Below are 20,761 nucleotides of genomic sequence, written 5' to 3'. Positions count from 1 at the left end.
GTCGCTGGGGCGGGGCCGACGGAGCAGCAGCGAGCACCGGCGGGCGGCGTTTGTCCCGGGGCTGCAGCGGCGCTGCAGTTTCGTACTCCCTTGCCAAGCGCGCGCTGGCAACAGGCTCGGGGGTCGGTCTGCGGCGCCTCCTTACCGGAGGGCAGCAGCGGTCCCACCCTGCAGGCAGCGCGGGAATCGCAATGCCGTTAACAACGGCCACCGACGACTGGTATAGGGAGGCGCCACCTGCGTGCGCGGCGCCAGGGCTGCAGTACCGACTGTTAGCCGCCAGGTGGCAGCAAGAGCACGCTTTGGGAGCGGCAGCGCCCCCACCTACCTGACGGCTGCGGTACCCACTTTTGGTCGCTAGATGGCGGCAGCGCTCCACGGACCCTGTGCTGAGCATTCGTTGGGCGAGCCCGGCCGGGATCTCAGCCCAGATCCCAGCGCCCGACCGCAGGAGCCGCCCTTTGCCCACTCCCGCCGGTCTCGCATCGCCTGTTTCGCACGTCACGTGTCTCACGTCGCGTGTTTCACACATCGTGTGTCTCACATCGCGTGTCTCACATCGCGTGTCTCACATGTTGCGTGTTTCACACATCACGTGTCTCACATCGCGTGTCTCACATCGCCTGTTTCACACATCGCGTGTCTCACATCGCGTGTTTCACACGTCGCGTGTCTCACATCGCGTGTCTCACATTGCGTGTTTCACATATCGTGTCTCACATCGCCTGTCTCACATCGCGTGTTTCACACATCGCGTGTCTCACATCGCGTGTTTCACACGTCGCGTCTCACATCGCGTGTTTCACACATCGCGTGTCTCACATCGCGTGTTTCACACGTCACGTGTCTCACATCGCGTGTCTCACATTGCGTGTTTCACACATCATGTGTCTCACATCGCCTGTCTCACATCGCGTGTTTCACACATCGCGTGTCTCACATCGCGTGTTTCACACGTCGCGTCTCACATCGCGTGTTTCACACATCGTGTGTCTCACATCGCGTGTCTCACATCGCGTGTTTCACACATCGCGTGTCTCACATCGCGTGTTTCACACGTCGCGTGTCTCACATCGCGTGTCTCACACGTCGCGTGTTTCACACATCGCGTGTCTCACATCGCATGTCTCACATCGCGTGTTTCACACATCGCGTGTCTCACATCGCGTTTCACACGTCGCGTGTCTCACACCGCCTGTTTCACACGTCGCGTGTCTCACACCGCGTGTTTCACACGTCGCGTGTCTCACATCGCGTGTTTCACACGTCGCGTGTCTCACATCGCCTGTTTCACACGTCGCGTGTCTCACATCGCCTGTTTCACACGTCGTGTGTCTCACACCGCGTTTCACACTTTGTGTGTCTCACATCGCGTGTTTCACACATCGCGTGTCTCACATCGCGAGTTTCACACGTCACGTGTCTCACGTCGCGTCGCGTGTCTCGTGTCGCGTCTTGCATCGCGTGTCTCGCGCATCGCGTGTCTCACGCGTCGCGTGTCTCGTGTCGTGTCTCGCGTCGCGTGTCTCGCGCCAGTGCCCACAAAGGACTCACACCAACAGTTCACGGAATAACACTCTTTATTAATAGGAAATTCTGACAAATTCGGGTTGGTGATTGCCAGTGATAGGGCCTGCCTGCAAATCAAGCTTTGAATTACGTACAACTAAACCACATACAACTAAATTACAATCGCTAATAACAGCCGTAGCGTGAGCTAGTTATTCAGCGTGCATAAAACAAAGTTCTTACCCGACAGGCGTCCCTACGGGGGAGAAGACAGGTTCGGCCCATCGACGGATCCCGGAAGTTCCGATGGAGCCTTCCCTAATTTCTCCCTTCATCTGTCCACTTTTTATGCTTCATAGTACGTCGCGTATTCATTTTCACGCACAGGATTAGTTACAAGTTTCTGGCTTCTCATACAAATTAGGACGTAGCCCCAGACAGCACCGCTGAAGTTCTCTGCTGACTACGCGTGCTCCTCGGGCGGGGTTTTGCCCTCCTTTGGGGGGGCTGTTTGAGGTGGAGGTTGTGATCTCCCGCTAAGAATAAGGCGGTTATCTTTGTCTTATTTTCAACTGATTTTCCGTTGGTGTCAGCGGATCGCAACGCCTTATCGTCCCGTTTCCTCTCGTAGCCGGAACTTTCCTCACTTGCAGGTTTCTTTCTGCATAAGGTCGGGTAACGGCATTGCTCTCACGGCCTGTTCTTTGTCTCTCACCCTCCCCCGAGGCTGCCTGCCTGGGCGAGAAGTCCCTGCACAACGGCTGCAGAGAGCGAGTCAGCTTGGCCCAGCTTTGTGAACGCTGAAGCAAGAGTTGGGTAATCCTGGAGTTTAGACAATTCCCTTCCCCGCCCCCACCCCCAAACGAGGGGCCCCGCGTTTGGACTTGTTTCAGACCGGTCCGGTTTCCATCGCATTTAGGCGGAGCTTGAGTGACTTCGCTCATGCGTTTTGCTGTTACTAACTGGTGGTGTGTGCCCAGTCAGGTGCGGTAGTACCTCGGAGGCGGGCAGCTTTGAGGGGGAGGTGCGCGTTGGCATTACAACGCGATCACTTCAGCTGAGGAAAGTCATTTCACCCGTAACGGTTGGCTCAGCCACAGATTCCTCGCGTGCCAGCTGGCGCGCAGCTGATCAGCTGCGTGGTGCCGGTCCGGTTCCCGTTCCTGCAGGGAGCGCGGCAGCCCGGCCGCGGTGTCCCCACTCCGCACCGTCCTCCGTCACCGCTCTCCGCGTGCGCTGAGCGGCCAGGAGGTGTTGCTTCGGGAGCTGTGGTGATACGGATTCTGTGCGTGCCAACCATCCCGGAGGCCGTAGCTGTGTTTTACCCTAAAAAAGCTTTCCGTAATACTACGCTTCCGTTAGGACGCAATTTCCTCGAGTTCCCCCCACCTCAGGGTGATTTTCCCACCCACCTGCAGGCAGCAGGACTAACGTCGTCTCCTTTTGCCCGCTTGGGCTTGGGCTAAAATCCCTTCCCCGGCTGTTCTTTAGCTCAAACTGTGCCTTAGAGCCTGCGACAGGAATTTTATTCCGCTGCTTGGAAAAGCGCCAAGGCTGCAGCTGAAGGGATCCGGAGCTCCCTGGGTCTCGGAGCAATTCTCGAGCCAAAGCGGTGACAGACATCGGCTCTGGATCAGACGATACGTGCCAGCACTCACCGCTGACCCAGGGTGGCAACCTCCTTCCGTCCTACCCAAAGGTTTCAAACTCCAACGCACTGTCTTCCCAGGGCAGGACGCTACCTCATTTGTAGTTTGTAACACCATTAACGTGCTCCCTGAGACGGGACTGCAGATACATTACGCAGACCACCAAGCCGCCGTTTGGAAGCGCCGGAGCCTTACGGCGAGACGTTTTTTTCCTACGACAGAGAGAGCAACGTCAAGACTGAGACGCGGTCCTTCCTCCTCGAGGGAAAAGCGTGCAGCAGATCGATGGCTGTTGAACAGACGGGCAGAATTCTCGGAAAAAGCAACCCCTAACTCTCAACAAGGAAAAGAAGGTCGTTCCTCTGCAGGACGGGAGACGGAGGATGGAGAAAAGGGGAAAAGGAGCAGGACAGAAGTGGAGAGAGTAAAAGAGAAGGGAGCAGCAGAATGAGAGAGAAAGACAGAAGGGAAGAGGGAGCAGGACAGAAGAGTAGGATGGAGAGCTACAGGGAACCAAAACACGATGGGTTTGTGTGGCAGGGTCTGGGGAGGAGGAGGAAAAGGAGGAGAAAGAAGAAGAAACAACTGTGTGATCAAGTGACCGCAGCTGCCGTTCCCCATCCCCCTGCGGGGAGGAGACGGGGAAATCGGGAGTAAAGTTAAGCCCAGTAGAAGCGAGGGCTGGCCGGAAGGTGTGTTGAAGATTTGCTTTTCCTGCTCCTTCTCCTGCTCCGATTTGACAGCTAATCGGGCACACACTCATTTCCCCAAGTTCAGCCTCTTACGCCCGTGAAGGTAACGGCAGAGCCCAAATCCAAAGCTCATCTCGGGGAGGAGTTTCCCCGAGAGGACGAGAGCGTGGAAGAGGACAAAGAAGAGGAGGAAATCTAAGGACTAGAATCCCTCTGGGGAAAGATCAGCGTGTGATTTGAGAGGAAAAAGAACACACACGGACACAGGCAGGCAACTTGAGCGGAAGCGTGCAAGTGCATTTGGGCCAGAGGACGGCAACCGGTCCAGCCCATCTCCATGTGCCAGCACATCTCCATCTCGCCAGCGCCGAGCGGCTGCAGCCACCGCTGCTCCCAGCCCTCGGCTGTGGGGCCAGCCGGCACCAGCGCCGTTACCGACGCCGCTGGCAACGCCAGCAGCACCTCTGCCCCTGTGCCACTGCACCGTCAGCGCCGGCAGCTGGCCCGGGGGCTCCTGTTCTGTCTCCTGCATGGGGGCAGTGCCCAGCAGCCCCGCTGGCACATGGTGGCGGTGATGCGGGGCCCGTGCTGCTGCGGGATGGCCACCCTCCCGCTGCGGGCTGGGGCCGGATGGTATCCAGGGAGTACGCCCGCGGCCAGCGGGGCTTCGTGGTGCCACTGTGATGTCACTGGTGACGAGAGCCGCTCTTTTCACCACCTGTTCTTTCTCTCCTGTCCTTCCCAAGGCCGAATCCCTTAATTCGAAGTCCCTTCAGTCATCAAGTTTTGACACCTTTACAGGGGGTCAGGTTGGCCTCGCCTTTGCGCACGCAAGTCTTTCGCAGACAGTTCAACACTAAATGAGACTTAAGCACTCACTCAGAGCCCCCTTATTTGGGAGTTTAGATGACACAGCCAGTGCCGCCTCCCTGCCCACCCGGTGGTCTCTGCTGCAGAGCTGCTTTGGGTTTCATGGCCCACTCTGTTACGGAGCAGCCAGAGCCGGCAGGCTTCCGAGCACTGTGGGATTTCTCCTTTCAGGTCTGGTAGATGTGAATGAGGTGGGCACCTGGGGGGCTGCTCCTAGGCAGATCTTCCCACATGCGTGCAGCTGCATTCCAAAGAGCCAGACACGCACATACACAGAGAGACGGTGCCGCAATGAATGTGAAGGGCAAAACAGATTGACACAGACAAAGCAATACCTTGACAAGCATCCCTGCAGATGTGACCACTGCTCACATCCACGTGAATGCAGTCCAGGCCCTTCCTGCATTTCCAGAGGATCAAGATGGCATGTTCTACTGAAACAGAAACACAGCCTCACTCCCTGGATTCATAAGCACAGCGTGTTCATAGATGCCTCAGATAACAGTCTAGAAATCAAGTCCATGTCATATCTGGGGCTCAGAGCCAAGGCTGCCTCACCAGTCCCTGGTACAAGCCTTGGGTCTTTCTAGATCTGTGCTTGCCGGGCCCTGAGGGTCCACGTTCAAGTTCGCCTGCGCCTCATACAGACGCACACAGGGATCCCACCAGGAGCGGGCCCAGGGCATTCTGTGCTTCCAACTGCCATCGCCAAGGCCCCGAGACCCACGATGACCTGCCTTCCCTAGTTCCACTGCACCCTCATCCTTCTTGCTGAGCAGGCAGAGCTTCAGCCCTTTGCTGTGGCCCTTGGCGCCCGACTTGTCTGCCTGCAGCCTGCCTCCCTGGGCAGGCGCCGGGCGTGGAAGTCCCGGCCTTGCACACGAGACTGAAGAGGACTGGCGCGTGGCTAGCCACGGAACTGAAACGCTTTATTGCAGGAACTCAGCCAGCTGAGCTCTTCCGTTGAGAGGAGCGCGGGCAGGACAGAGCAGGCCTTTGACACTGAGGCCGCCTCTGCATCAGCAGGCATTGCCCCAGCGGGAAATGGTGGTGGCGCGCTGCAGCCAGCCCTGGATCCTCTTTGTCCTGCTGCTCAAACCTCTTCTCCCTTTAGGAACCGCACAAACTCTGGCAGCCGAGCAAGCAAATTCCGCAGCTTCTGGACTGGAGATAGGCAAGGTGTAAGCCTTCCCGCTTCTGTTGGTGTTGGCCTTGGCCTCTGAACGGGGGTGGAGGTGAAGACCGGCTGTGGCCTTGCAGTAGTGGTTACTACTGGGTGCAGGCCCGTCTGTTCCACGATCCAGTCGTAGAAGTGCTGGGTGGAGGTGTAGACTCCGGGCTTCCTTGCTCTCGCACAGCCCATCCCCCAGCTGGTCACACCAACAAGCCAGAAGTAGTCGGCGTTCTTGTCTTGGCACACGAGAGGCCCACCGCTGTCCCCCTGCAGCGCGGGAGAGAGGATGGAGGGGTTGTTGGGTGGCCACCGTCAGCCCGGTGGCTGGCTCCTTCCCTCTCACGGCACTTCCAGAGCTGCGTTCAGTGGCCAGCCAAGCTGTGTAGAAGCTTGCCGGGCAGGGGGCGGTGGGCCTGTGAGGCAGGGCTCGCTCTCACCGCGGCACTGTTGTCCTGCAGGTGCTGCAGAAGGACGTTGCAGGCTCGCGATGGCGAAGCCCTGGGCTGCCAAGGGCACTGGGTGGGCTTTGTGGACATAGGGCCAGGCCTCTGGGACAAGGCGGGCAGGCCCTGGGCAAAGGCCTGCCCGTGGGGAAGGGGGGGTAAGGCCCTCAGCGGTGGGGGCACAGCAGCGGGAGTGTGAGAGGCCGGGAAAAGCCCGCGACGGCGCAGGTTTGGGCGGTTGTGGCGGGGCTGCCTGCGCTGCCGGGGCTTGGCTTGTAGCACGCTCCTACCTGGCAGGTGTCGATGCCGCCCTGCGGATAGCCGGCACAGATGTTGTGGCTGTGGATGGCCCCTTTGTACCAGCCGCTGCTGTTACAGACCCCGGTATCGATGAGGCGGACCTGGGCCTCCTGCAGCATGTATACCGATCCTCCAGCTGTGGAGAGCGCAGAAAGGAACAAACACCCAGCAGCTCAATGCCAGTTCTCCTTCCCTGCGTGACTGAAGCCCTCCCCCCGGGCTTGGCTTTGCATGTGGGGAGGCGCTGGACCGTTCCTCCCTTTCTGCCTTGCTCTGGGTCAGTGGTTAGCCCCGTCTCTCTAAGAGGCACACGTCCCCGCAGCCCGACTCTGGCTTTCGCCTCTGCCGTCAGGAAGCGCAGCCTGCCTCCCCAAGCTGGCCAAGCTTGCCCTCGCAACATGACTACATTTGGGGAACTCACATCTTGCAGTCTTGGCACCCCAGCCACTGATGTAGCACTCTGTCAGCTCCGAGACTCTCAGCGAGGCGTCGGGCACGCAGGCAAGCTGTACGTAGTCGTTGCACTGGACAGGCTGGTCCAGCTCCAGCAAGGCGATGTCGTTCCTCTGCGTGACGCTACTGTAGTGCTGGTGAACCAGCATCCGCTTGATTTTGCGTACCTGGGCCTCGGGGCCCAGCTGAGTCAGGTGGGTGACACCGACCACCACTCGCAAGGCGGTGATGTACCTGGAAGGCAGACGGAAGGCTCAGGGGGAGCGCAGCCACGTGCCGCGGCAGCCCGGCACTTGCCCTGCCTTCTGCTCGCCGAGGGAGAGAGGCGAGCAGCGCGAGGGAGGCTGCGACTGGCCCTGGCGTGCCTTGGGCTCAAGCAGTGTCCCGCGGGAGGCTGCTGGGAAGCAGCGGCACGAGCCCAGCCGTCTCCTGAGCAGCCTCTCGGCGGGGCTCCGGAGTGCCCGGGCACTGGGCGTGCTGCTGGGCAACAGCACCTGCCAGAGCTGCGGGACTAGCCCCGACCCCTGGTCCTCCTTACCTGGCCTCGATGAAGCACTGGGCTGAGGTGAGGACCCACTGCGGGCTGATGAGGGAGCCCCCGCAGATGTGCGCCGTGCCTCCTTCCAAGGGAGCCTCAATGCTGACAATCCAGGGCCAGGCCCCCGGCAGGGCATCCGTGCCGCCCACGATACGCGACTTGCTGTACTGAAAAGCCATGGGCCGAAGCCCGCAGCTCCCTCTGTAAACAGAAACTCCTTACTGTGCTGCTGGAGGGCTTGCGCCGTTGCGGCTGAAGGCCAGCCACCTTCCCCCCCCCCCACAAGGCACGGCCAGAAGGGCCGAGGAAACCCGTGGGGCCAAAACCCGCCCCCCTCGCCCCGCTTTCTGCTTCAGCCCGCAGACGAGTTGTGCCGGCGGCCTGGGAGCCGGCAAGGCGCTGAGCCTCCCGCACGGCCTTCAAGAACCTCCGGCGTGGCCACGGGGGACAAGCAGGCCCCCTCCAGACAAGCCCACAAGGGTCGCCCCAACTCCCTCCCAGAGCCTGGGGCCACTTACCCGCAGCTGCCCCATGTGCCGTGCACAGGGCAGCACACGGCCAGCAGGACAAGGAGGAGACGCAGAAAGTCCAGCAGGAAGTCCATCGCTGCCAGCGACATGTGGCGGCTGCAAGGACGAGGGCTTGTCGCCACCAGTGTGGCTGCCGTACTGCAGCATCCCCGTTGCCAGGGGTTCGCCAGGGGTTCCCTTGGACGCGGGGCTGATGTCACAGTGTGCCTGGTTCCGGGCGCTGGGCGTGGTGGCTTTGGGGGAGGGGCGGGGGCAACAGGAGGGGTTCCAAGCAGGAGCGGAGGCGGAAGCTGGGATCGCACACCCCGACAGAGCCCCGCGGAACGCCCCGCTTGCGCGATGGGGGCGGGCAGGCCCCGGCTCCCAGCTCTGCCTGCTGACAGCTCACAGGACGACACCCCGCGCGGCATCGCAGCCTCTTCGGGAAGTTCCCTGCCGCTCCCTGCAGCCCTGTGCCACCGGGTCCCTCCCAATAAAGAGACGCCAGAGAACGGTGCTGGTGCAGGCAGCACGCGCATGCCTGGGTGTCCAAGCGCCAACGTCTCTTACGGCTGCGGCCGGCCACAGTGCTGGGCAAGCCAAATAAGCCACGCGCACCCCAGCAGTGTCAACCTTGGGGCACAAAGCGCAGCGAAACGCAGGCGCAGCGCAGTCCTCGCTGGCTCCGTCGGCCACAGCAATGCCCTCTGGCAGGCTCCGTGTCCGCGCCGCCTACGATTGCAGTTCCGGGCGCACGCTGAGCACCCACTTGCGGCAAGGACAAGCAGCGTGAAGCTCTGGAGAGAGAAGGATGCTCCTGCTCTCAGCCCTGCGTGCCATTGCTGCCCGCGGCTTTGGTAAACCCTGCATCAGCCTCGTCTCAGGAGTCTGCCTTCTGCCGCGGCCTTGCTCACCCGCCGGAGTGCAGCAGAGAAGCAGGAGCCAGGCACGCGTTGCATTTGCGCAGCAGGGCTCAGTCCCTGGAGCATGGAGGGCAGCGGCTTGAAGGACGGCAGCCTCAAAGCTTGCGAGAGGTGCGGCAGCTCCCTGCTGCCGTCCTGGCTTGTGGGGCGAGGCGTAAGGCGCACAGCGGAGGGAGCAACCGGGTCGCGAGGAGGAGGAGCGGGCAGGCTCTGCCTGGAAGTTTAAGAGCTGCTCTCAAGGCGCTCGAGGCCCCAGAACTGGCCTCCGAGCCAGCGGGCTCGAGGCCGCTTTGTCTTTTGAGAGGGGACCGGCTGCCGGTTCCCATGCGGAGAGCAGGCAGAAGGCGGCCTTGGAGAAGACACCTTGTCTGCTGGGGATACGCTGCTCTTCCAGCACCGCGGTTGGCAGGCGGTTAGCGGGGAATGCCGTCAGAGGTGGCCACATTTCACAGATGGTTGAAGGAAGAGCTTGGGGTCGTTTGGAGGAGAGGACTCTGGCAGGGACAGGGTTCCCAGGCAAGCCCGTCAGCAATGGCACGCAAGTCCAAGGTGACCACCCGAAGGCCACGTGTGTTGACAGATGGGGCAAAGGGGGTAAAAATAAGCGGGGTTGGCCCCGTCTCTGGGAGGAGAGCAGGGCTGAGAAAGGCAGGACTCGGGGAAGATGAGGGGCACGTATAAGCACGGCCAACGGAGAGAAGGGGGGATTGTGGAGTGGCCGGAAGACAACGGGCATATTATGAGCGATCCAGACCAGGTAACTTCGTTGTAATAGCGGGTCGAGCAGGCCGAAGTCGTAGCAAGTTGTAGCTGTTGTGAAGGACATATGCAAGGCCAAGAGGGACACAGAAACTGTGTACAACAGCAAGGAGATCGCTAAACCGTGTACGCGGCAAGAAGATAAAGAAGTTGGGACTGGGAAGTGACGTACTAAGATGTGAAAGCCGGATATATACACGACAAGAGAGCAGCGTGTGGACGCCATGCCAGAACCAATCACAGATGCCTAGAGCATGTGTGAACAAAAAGGTTTTTTTTTTATATCACCTTTGAATAATCACGCAGGCACGTATCTTTTGTTAAGAGTATAAACCGCCGTAAGCCTTTTAATAAAATGGCACTAACTTGATCATATTGATCATGTAAGTTGTGTTCGAGAGCCTTCTGCGTCAACAAGTGGCGCCTGAACGAGGACCCTCTCGTCGATGCTTCCAGGAGCGCAGAGACGGCTCAAAGGGTGCGGAAGAATCGGGCCGTAGCAGACGCTGCCCCGGTGCCTGGAAGACACAGCTGTGAAACTTTGGAATCTTGCCCCGATCAGGTGAGAGCAGTTGGCGAGGAGGCGGGGCCCACACTCAGCAAAGAAGAAGCGGCAGCGTTTAAGCTCCTCCAGCATATCCTCTCTACGACGAGGGAAGCCTGAAGAAGGTGCTGTCGTGGGCGCGGCAGCGTGGATTAATCCCCTCAGTGAGTGCAGACTTTGAACTAGTCACGCGGGAAAAGACTGGCGGGGCACTGCGGGAGGACATTAGTTCAGGCTCTAAAGTGCAAAATCCTCCACATTGCGGAGGTTGATTTTTAGAGACTTTGGAAGAAATGAAAGCGGTCAGCAGACGGTTGGATGCTGCTGCCGCGGAGGGGGGCTCCGCATCAGGAACGCATTTAGCACCTCGGTGGCAAATTCTGACTACTCTTTGCCAAGTGGGGACTGATTCTGCTAATGGTGCTAAACCAGAGGAAGCTGTAAATCCCACCGACAGCGCGGCGACTCTTCTCAAGACACCGTCAACGATGGTGATTCCATCCACACCTCCTCTGCCCCCAAAGCTCCTGTCACTGATTGCAGCGACCCTCACGGCGCGGGACCAAGCACGGGAACAGGACAACTCGTACAACGATGCCATTGACACTGATAAACCTTTTGATCCAGGTCCTATAGATCCGGAAAAGGAGCTAGACATTTTCCCCTCCCCCAGAGTATTGACTGTACTTTCGGGGAGGGCGAAAGGGGGTCTGAGGGATTGCTGGCAGGAATGCAAGCGGCAAGCGCTGAAGCGAGGGGTTTTGGGAGTCGCTATGGCACGTTCAGCGTTTTGTCAGCCAAATCAACCTGCAGAGCGGCAGCCTGTGCGATATGGGGCTGTTAAAGGGTTAAGCAAAGCCGTGCGGGAAGGGGGGATTCGTAACACCTTTGCTATGTCCCCTCTTGAAGCGACGGCAGAGCCTTAGACACTGACACTGCACAGCTGAAGCCATCGCTTTGTACGGTCCTAACTCTGACGCAGCGACGCAAACGTCATTGGTTAGCAAGTGTTAACGCAATTCGATCATGAAGGTTAACTCCTTAGAATCAAAATCTTCTTATAACCGGCCGTTACATAAACACAAAATACAGGAAGATTCAGTAAAATTTTGAGATTATCCGCACCACTAGGATAGAATCACTGTGGTAGTGGGAGATCACGATCTCCTACTCAAATGCCCCGCCCCCCCCCCCCCAAGAGAGGGAATCCCCCCGCTCGGGGAGCATGCCCAGTCAATTTAAAATGAACTGCACCTTTGAATTGAAGCGAGAAAGCAACTAACCCATAATTAGTTAGTAGGTGTAGGCTCTGGGCAGAACTAACCAACTTCACCGCGTAAATATGTGTTGTGAGCGCAACTACGTGTGCAAGTCAGGAGGAGCGACCCCCCTTACACCCGGCGCCGCAATAAACACCCCGCTTTATAACTTACCCCGAGTTACGGACTTTAATTCCGCACGTCACACCGGCCCCGAGCCGCCGTCTGCACGTGACCTTCGGGGGCCCCGGGAACACAGGGTACCGGTTGGCCTAAAGCAGTGGAGGGAGCCCGAGACGTGAGCGGCTCCTGGCTCCAGCTCAGCCAGCTGCCTTCAGCTTCCACTCGGGGCGGGGTTCGGAGCGGGGCCGCGGGAGAACTCGGGCTGTGCTCCTGGGCACGGCCCAGGGGGCACCCGCGCCACCCTCTGCTCGCCGGTGCCCTCGTGCCACGCTCTCTTACCCAAACGCAGCCCAGCGAACGCCAGCCTGAGCGGGGCCAGAGCATCCCGCGAGCGCTGCTGCCCTTGCTGCTGGCAGGGCCGACGAGCAGTTGGGAGGGCAGCGAAGAGCAACACGGCTCACGCTCTGAGCACGGGCTTCCGGCGTGAAGAGCGCCGTGCCATCCTGGCTGAGAACGAGGGGCCACGCAGACACCTGCCAGGGGCTTCACGCCCCTCAGCCGATGCGCTCGGTGATAACGCAGCACTGTACCGCGTTACTCCGCCGGGCTGGTTTTTTTTAAACCGGTGTTTCACGTTCGCCTGGCAAACGCCCCCCCCAAGAAGCTCAGAGCTCTGTCCCCCCGCTCCAGCATCGCGTCCGGCCTCAGCCCAGGGGGGTGGCTGGCGCGCGGCCGTGGTGCCGTTTCCTTCGAAACGCAGCCGCTTGAAGTTTTCTGGGGTTTCGCTTTTCATTCAAAAATAACGTAAGAAACAAAATCATTTGCTTAACACCAGCTGTCCCGGCCTTTTCTCTTCGCCGGGAGGACGATCCCGGCGGGGCACCAAGACTGGGAGCGAGCCCCACCATGCCACAGCAGCACCGGTGGGGACGGGAGGTGCCGGCAGCCCCAGGAAGCTGCGCGGAGTCTCAGCCCAGCCTGGAGAGGCCAGCGAGGGCTGGGGGGCTCCAGGCACAGCGGCGGTGCTGGCGTGCCCCCCAGGGACGGCACAACCTCCAAGGAAAAAAAAAGGCTCCAGCTGGGGCTACTCACCCGCTTCGGTGGTGCAGGCAGCACCCAAGGAGGGGTGGGAGGTGGGGGGCTCGCGTCTATAGGAGGTGGGGGGGGGGGGGGGTGTTCGTAGGGTGCAGCTGGGTCCCAGCATCAGCAAATGGGGCAGAGGGTGGGAGAGGGGCTGAGCCGGGGGCCATGAGCACCAAAGGCATCGGCCCCAGCTGGGCCGTATCCTGCACACGCCGTGGGTCCTGGGGGGGCTTTGAAGCCCATCGATGCCTGAGCCCCCAGCCCTGGGGTGCAGGACGGTCCTTTGCCGGCCCTGCTCTGACGCCTGCTGCTTTGCCCCGAGTGCTCCCAGTTATCCCAGTGCAGGTGGCACTGGGGGGGACCCCAAATCCCGACGGATGTACCTGGGCACCCCCACAGTGGTCCTTTAGCACCCATTTTTTCCCTGAAAACCCAAACCCACCGAGGGAAACCTCTCCGCCGAGTGGATCCCTGGGGAACGCAGCTGGGTGGGCAAAGACGGGGTCTGTCACTGTGTGTGCAGGAGGTCTGGGGGCTTGTGTCATGCTCTCCCCCCCCCCCCCAGCATCCCCTGTGCACACAGCGACACCTCCCCAGCTGCGACACCCCCGGTTCCCCCTGCCCCGCTGCTTCCAGGGACGGCAGTTTCCCTGCCCGGTACCTCTCCACTCACAACACAACTTGAGAGGGGTCCCAGCACACAGCGGGGCTTTTCCCCCATCTGACGGTGAGGGGACCGGGGGCAAAAGGGGGCTGGGGGCAAAAGGGGGCTGGGGAAAGCAACTCCCAAGCCGTGGGGGTGGCGTAAGGGAAAGGAGGGGACATGTCCCCCCAGGTTTGGGAGCAGGGAAGGGCTCGTGGCGTTTTGCTCTGGAGGTGGGGAGCATCAGCCGCCCGGGGCCGCGCAGCACTGGGGGTCGGTACCTCCCCTTCCCATCAACGGCAGCGCTGGAAGAGGGACAAGGGGGGTTTTCTCCAACAGCGACCGCCGTGGGGGATGCTCACCTCTTGGCACGCTCTGTCCCCGGTGTGTGCTGGCCTCGCACACGGCCCTCGCCTCTGTGTGACGGCCCTCGCCTCTGTGTGTGCGCGTGCGTTTGCCCGCAGCAGCACCTGGATTAGACACTCGTGAGCTTCAAATATCCCGGGTGGACTCTTAACCCGCAAGGCGACACGACTTCTTCGTAAGCGGAAAGGCTGAAAGCGGCGTGAGGGCCGGTTCGGACGGCAGCAGGGGAACCCGCGCCCAGCCGCAACCCCCCCCCCATTACCCCAGTCCCCGACGTATTCCAGCCCTCCCCTTATCTTCAGTTCTTTGGGCCCCCTCCCATCCCATCCCCTCCCCCCAGTTACACCAAAATCCCCCCCTATCCCACACCAGCTCCCCTTACCACACACCCCCCCTTTACCCCCAACCTTCCCCTTTATCCCAGCCCCCCCCTTATTCCAGACCTGACCCCCCGCTTATCCCTCCTGCCTCCCATCCCCCCCTTATCGCCACCCCCGGCTGTGGGCAGCGGGACAGGACGGGATGGGGATGGGGGGGGGGGGGGGGGCAGAGAGTGACATCATGGGGGTGAAGGGCGGGTTGGGGGACAGCCCTGCTGAGGGAAAAAGTCATTTTGGGGGGGAAAATTGGCTTTTGGGGGAAACATAGAAGCTTGGAGGGGGGATAATGGGCTTTTTTGGGAAAAAAGCAGACATTTTAGGTTGGAAAATAAGACAGTTTTGAGGAAAAATGAACATTTTGGGGGCAAAAAAAAATGTTGGGGGGAAAATAGACATTTCTTGGGGGAAAAATGGACCTTTTCTGGGAAAAACAGGCTTTTTGTGGTAAAAACAAACATTTTTGAGGGAAAAAAACAATTTTCGGAAAAGATTGGACTTTTTTGTGGGAAAACCTAACTTTTTTCTGGAAAAAATACTTTCTTTGTGAAAAACAGCCCTGCTGGGGAAAATTAGACATGTTTTTGGGGAAATGAGACTTTTTGTTGGAAAACTGTGCTTTTTTTTTTTAAATAGAAAATTTGGGGGGAAAAAGATAATTTTTTGGGGGAAAATAGATGTTTTGGAAGAAAAACATTCTTTTGGGAAAAACAGCCCTGTTGAGGGAAAAGTAAGACATTGGGGGGTGGGAATGTAAGTTTTTTTGGGAAAATGGGTATTTTTGTGGGAAAAGCAGACATTTTTGGAAGCAAAACAGACATTTTGAGGAAAAATGGGTATTTCGGGGGGAAATGGACTTTTTTGGGGGGGGAAAAACAGCTCTGGTGGGAGAAAAATAGACCTTTTATGGAAAAATGGAGGCTTTTTTTTTAGAAAAAAAAGACTTTTTTTTGAGGAAAATAGTTATGTGGGAAAATGGACTTTGTTGTTGTTAAAGGCATTTTGGGGGGAAATGAACGTTTTTAGGGGAAAACGGACATTTTTTGGGGAAACCAGCACTGCTGGGGGGAAAATGGATCTTTTTGTATGAGAGCAAGCCATTTTTGGGGGGAAAAACAGCCCTGCTGTGGGTAAAATATGACATTTTGGGGAAAAAATAAGGTATTTTCTGCACAAGATAGTCTTTCTGGGAGAATTCTAAGACTTTTTTGCTGGAAAAATAGACCTTTTGGGGGTAAAATAGACATCTTTGGGAGGCAGAGAGTTATGCTGGGGAGAAAATATACTTTTTTTGGGGGGAAAAAAGACATTTTGCAAGGGATGAGAGTCATACTGGGAGAAAAACACATTTTGGAGGGGGGGAAACGGTCATGCTAAGGGACAAAACCATTTTTTGGGGGTAAAAGAAATACTTTTGGGAGAAAATTGACTTTTTAAGAGAAAAAAGTCATGCTGGGGGAAAACCCTGACATTTGGGGGGAAGTAGACATTTTTGAGGGGAAAAGAGTCATGCTGGGGGGAAAAAAATAGATATTTAGGGGGGAAGAATCATGCTGGGGAGAAACCAGACACTTTTTGGGGGAATACAAACCTTTTTTGGGGAAGAAAAAAAAAGAAAAAAACCCAACACGCTCATGGGAAAACAGCCATTTGAGGGGGGGGTCACGGGCATTCCGGATGCAAAATATGACTTTTTTTTTTGGCAGGGAAACGGCATTTGGGGGAAAAGCAGCTTTTTTTTGCAGGGCAAAAGGCATTTTGTGGGGAGAAACGCACCATTTCTAGAGAGACTCAGGCATTTTGGTGGCAACAGCCTTTATTTGCGGGGAAAAAAGGAATTTTGAAGGAAAACTGCAAGCTTTAGCGGGGGAAAAATGGATTTTTGAGTGGGGGAAAAAAAAAAAGCCGGTCGGGGGAAGGAACCCACCGCAGGAAAAACACCCACCTGGCTGCCAAGAGATCAATCCTGGAGGGAAAAAATGGTCATTTTTGTTAAACCCCACCACCCGCTCCCTCACGGAATGGGCACGTTTGCTGTAAAAACTACAAATTCGGCGCAGCCTGGGGGGGGAAACGTGCCATTTGCAGGGGAAAAGCTGCCGCTTTAGGGCCAGGGTGACGCTGTGGTGGCTGCCCCAGCCCCAGGCAGCCGCTTTGGGCTGAAATCAGCCCTTTTTCGGGATTTTCTCCACCCTCCCCCCCCTCCCCGGAGGAAAACCCCCCCTCCCCCTCCAAGGGACACCCCGGGGAACATGAGTCAAACCCCCCATTTTAACCCAAAACCCCACAACTCCCCACACCCCACATCGCCCATCCCCCCAATTTAGGGCTAAACCCCCCTTTTCACTACGACCACCCCCCCCACCCCCCCTTATTTTAACCCACTACCCCCCCCCCGCTATACATTTCCCCTCAGATCCCCCCCCCGCTATACATTTCCCCTCAGATCCCCCCCCCCGCTATACATTTCCCCTCAGATCCCCCCCCGCTATACATTTCCCCTCAGATCCCCCCCCCCGCTATACATTTCCCCTCAGATCCCCCCCCCGCTATACATTTCCCCTCAGATCCCCCCCCCGCTATACATTTCCCCTCAGATCCCCCCCCGCTATACATTTCCCCTCCGACCCCCCCCCCCGCTATACATTTCCCCTCAGATCCCCCCCCGCTATACATTTCCCCTCAGATCCCCCCCCGCTATACATTTCCCCTCAGATCCCCCCCCCCCCGCTATACATTTCCCCTCAGATCCCCCCCCCGCTATACATTTCCCCTCAGATCCCCCCCCGCTATACATTTCCCCTCAGATCCCCCCCCCCCCCCCCGCTATACATTTCCCCTCAGACCCCCCCCCCGCTATACATTTCCCCTCAGATCCCCCCCAGACCCCCCCCGGGGGGGGGAGGCGGTTGCCAGGCCCGCCGAAAAGGCGGGAACGCTCGCTCCGCCGCGTACCTGAGGGAGGTGAGGGGCTGTGACGTCATGACGCAGGGGCGTGGTGCCGCAGGGGCGGGGCTTTGCGGCGGCGGGCGGGGCTATGCTAACGAGGGGCGCGGCTATGCTAATGAGCGGGTCTCAAGGGAAAGGGCCGGGGCTGACGGGAAGCGGCCGCGCTGCCGCCCCCCCCCCCCCCCCCCCCCAGCAGCATCACGGCGCAGCCGGTTCCATTGCAGCGATTTTATTATTTTATTTATTACATCCGGGGACCCCCGCCCCGGGGGTTGGGGGGGGGGGCGGCGGGTCACAACAGGTGGCGGGGCTGCTGGGTGAGCAACACGCCGAAGCGCCGTTTCAGCGTCATACGGTGCCGGGAGAATTTATCGTCCGGGGAGAAACGCGCAGGGTGGGCCGAGCGGGTGGGCTGCCCGGTGGGGGACACCTTCTGCGGGGAAAGGAGAGGGTCAGCTCGGCCCGGAGCGCCCCGAAGGGGCTGGAACCCCCCCCCGGGAACCTCCCGGGGCCTCCCGGAACCCCGCGGCCCCTCACGGGGGGCTACGGCCCCTCACGGCCCCCCCGGCCCCGGTACCTTCAGGGTATAAACGCGCTCCCCCCGCTCGGTGTCGTAGCACTGCAGGAACATGGCGCCGGGGCCCCGCGCGGGAAAGGGCGGGCGGAAGTGGGGGGCGTGGCCTCGGCGCGGGGGCCGATGGGAAGCGGAGCCGCCGCCATGGCGGGCGGGGGCGGGGCGCGGTGACCGGCGGGTACCGCGGTGCTAAGGCCGCCCCTCCCCCACCCGGGGCTCCCAGTCTGGAACTGGGGGGGGCTGGGCCGGAACTGGGGGGCTCTGCGGAACTGGGGGGCTCCCAGGTTTAAACTGGTGGGGCCCTAGACTGGAACTGGGGGGCTCCCAGTCTGGAACTGGGGGGCTCCATGGAACTGGGGGGCTCCCAGTCTGGAACTGGGGGGCTCCTGGGGGGGCTCTATGGAATTGGGGGGGCTCCCAGTCTGGAACTGGGGGGGGCCTGGGCCGGCACTGGGGGGCTCTGCGGAACTGGGGGGCTCCCAGGTTTAAACTGGTGGGACCCCAGTCTGGAACTGGGGGGCTCCCAGTCTGGAACTGGGGGGCTCTATGGAACTGGGGGGCTCCCAGTCTGGAACTGGTGAGCTCTATGGAACTGGGGGGCTCCCAGTCTGGAACTGGGAGGCTCTATGGAACTGGGGGGCTCCCAGGTTTAAACTGGTGGGGCCCTAGGCTGGAACTGGGGGGGCTCCCAGTCTGGAACTGGGGGGGTTCCTGGATGGAACTGGGGGGCTCTATGGAACTGGGGGTCTCCCAGTGTGGAACTGGGGCGGCTCCCAGTCTGGAACTGGGGGGGGGGTTCCTAGTTGGAACTGGGGGGCTCCCAGTCTGGAACTGGGGGGGGGCTACTGGAAGGGGCTCCCAGTTCAGAACTGGGAGGGATCTGCTGGAACTGGGGGTCTCCTGGGGGGCTCTATGGAACTGGGGGGCTCCCAGTCTGGAACTGGGGGGGGGGTCCTGGTTGGAACTGGGGGGGTTCCCAGTCTGGAACTGGGGAGTTTCTATTGGAACTGGGGGGTTCCCAGTTTGGAACTGGGGTGTTCACACATTGGAACTGGGAGGCTCCCAGTCTGGAACTGGGGAGTTTCTATTGGAACTGGGGGGTTCCCAGTTTGGAACTGGGGTGTTCACACATTGGAACTGACGGTCTCCCAGGCTGGAACTGGGGGGGCTACTGGAAGGGGCTCCCAGTTCAGAACTGGGAGGGTTCCTGGTTGGAACTGGGGGGCTCCCTGGCTGGAACTGGGGAGTTTCTATTGGAACTGGGGGGTTCCCAGTTTGGAACTGGAGTGTTCAGACATTGGAACTGGGGGGCTCCCAGGCTGGAACTGGGGGGGTTCCTGGTTGGAACTGGGGGACTCCCAGTCTGGAACTGGGGGGGGTTCCTGGATGGAACTGGGGGGCTCTGTGGAACTGGGGGGCTCCCAGTCTGGAACTGGGGGGCTCCTGGGGGGCTCTATGGAACTGGGGGGCTCCCAGTCTGGAACTGGGGGGGTTCCTGGATGGAACTGGGGGGCTCTATGGAACTGGGGGGGCTCCCAGTCTGGAACTGGGGGGCTCCTGGGGGGCTCTATGGAACTGGGGGGCTCCCAGTCTGGAACTGGTGGGCTCTATGGAACTGGTGGGCTCCCACTCTGGAACTGGGGGCTTCCTGGTTGGAACTGGGGGGCTCCCAGTCTGGAACTGGGGAGTTTCTATTGGAACTGGGGGGTTCCCAGTTTGGAACTGGGGTGTTCAGACATTGGAACTGGGGGGCTCCCAGTCTGGAACCGGGGAGTTTCTATTGGAACTGGGGGGTTCCCAGTTTGGAACTGGGGTGTTCAGACATTGGAACTGGGGGGCTCCCAGTCTGGAACTGGGGGGGTTCCTGGTTGGAACTGGGGGGGCTCCCAGTCTGGAACTGGGGGGGTTCCTGGATGGAACTGGGGGGCTCTATGGAACTGGGGGGCTCCCAGTCTGGAACTGGGGGGCTCCTGGGGGGCTCTATGGAACTGGGGGGCTCCCAGTCTGGAACTGGGGGGGGTTCCTGGATGGAACTGGGGGGCTCTATGGAACTGGGGGGTCCTTGACTGGAACTTGTGGGCTCCCAGGTTTGAACTGGGGGGCTCCCAGTCTGGAACTGGGGGGGGTTCCTAGTTGGAACTGGGGGGCTCTATGGAACTGGGGGGCTCCCAGTCTGGAACTGGGGGGGGGCTATTGGAAGGAGCTCCCAGTTCAGAACTGGGAGGGATCTGTTGGAACTGGGGGTCTCCCAGTCTGGAACTGGGGAGTTTCTATTGGAACTGGGGGGTTCCCAGTTTGGAACTGGGGAGTTTCTATTGGAACTGGGGTGTTCACACATTGGAACTGGGGGGCTCCCAGTCTGGAACTGGGAGGGGGGGGAGCGGGGCTATTGGAAGGAGCTCCCAGTTCAGAACTGGGAGGGATCTGTTGGAACTGGGGTTTCTATTGGAATTGGGCCCCTCCCAGTTTGGAACTGGGGGGGGTCTAGGCTTGAACTGGGAGAAGGCCCAGTTGGAACTGGGGGGGCTCTACTGATACTGGGGGGGCTCCCAGTTTGGAACTGGGGGGGGCTGCCCATCCCCCCTCCCGCGGACGATGCCCCCCCCCCCCCCCCAGGTCTGTGTGCGGGGGGGTGGGGGAGGGGTGGGGGCGGGGCTGCTGGCCGCCCCGCCCCCCCGTAATTAACCCCGCGCTAATTAACCCCGGAATTGGTGCTAATTACCCCTGGGAGTGCCCCAGCCCGCCCGGGGGGGTCGGTCCCCGCGCAGACGCCCCCTCCCCCGCTTTATTCTGGGCCCCCCCAAACCGCCCCCCCCCCACGTGCCCACCTGACCCCCCCCCCCCCCACTCCCCTTTAATTAACCCTCGCGCTAATTACTCCTTAATTAGTAACCGGTAGCCCTTCAGCTGCCCCCAAATCACCCTCGGGGGGGTCGAGCCCCCCCAGAAGCCCCCCCCAACCCCCCCCAATCCCCTCCCCCCCCCCCATCCCCTCCCCCCCAGCTCCCCGACTCCCCCGTAATT

The 20,761-nt window shown here is 59.8% G+C and overlaps 2 protein-coding genes across 2 annotated transcripts; both read right to left on the bottom strand.

Annotated features, from left to right (window-relative positions):
• Positions 1-5,012: 5,012 nt before the first annotated feature.
• On the bottom strand, positions 5,013-7,837 carry LOC121082281 (acrosin-like). Its single transcript, XM_040581622.1, has 4 exons — positions 7,629-7,837; positions 7,059-7,324; positions 6,628-6,773; positions 5,013-6,161 (listed from the first exon to the last, which is right to left on the bottom strand). Exons 1-4 carry the CDS (start codon positions 7,805-7,807, stop codon positions 5,814-5,816), a joined length of 939 nt encoding a protein of 312 aa, XP_040437556.1. The 5' UTR covers positions 7,808-7,837; the 3' UTR covers positions 5,013-5,813.
• Positions 7,838-16,012: 8,175 nt separating this feature from the next.
• NOP10 (NOP10 ribonucleoprotein) lies at positions 16,013-17,874 on the bottom strand. Its single transcript, XM_040581623.1, has 3 exons — positions 17,741-17,874; positions 17,170-17,596; positions 16,013-16,373 (listed from the first exon to the last, which is right to left on the bottom strand). The coding sequence occupies exons 1-2, from the start codon at positions 17,792-17,794 to the stop codon at positions 17,456-17,458; spliced, it is 195 nt and encodes a 64-aa protein (XP_040437557.1). The 5' UTR covers positions 17,795-17,874; the 3' UTR covers positions 16,013-16,373; positions 17,170-17,455.
• Between the last annotated feature and the right edge of the window lie 2,887 nt (positions 17,875-20,761).

This window comes from Falco naumanni, unplaced genomic scaffold, assembly GCF_017639655.2.
Source record: "Falco naumanni isolate bFalNau1 unplaced genomic scaffold, bFalNau1.pat scaffold_56_arrow_pat_ctg1, whole genome shotgun sequence".
In the NCBI taxonomy this organism is placed as follows: Eukaryota; Metazoa; Chordata; class Aves; order Falconiformes; family Falconidae; genus Falco; species Falco naumanni.
The sequence above is the reverse complement of the archived record's forward strand: the minus strand, read 5'-3'. Positions and strand labels throughout refer to the sequence as shown.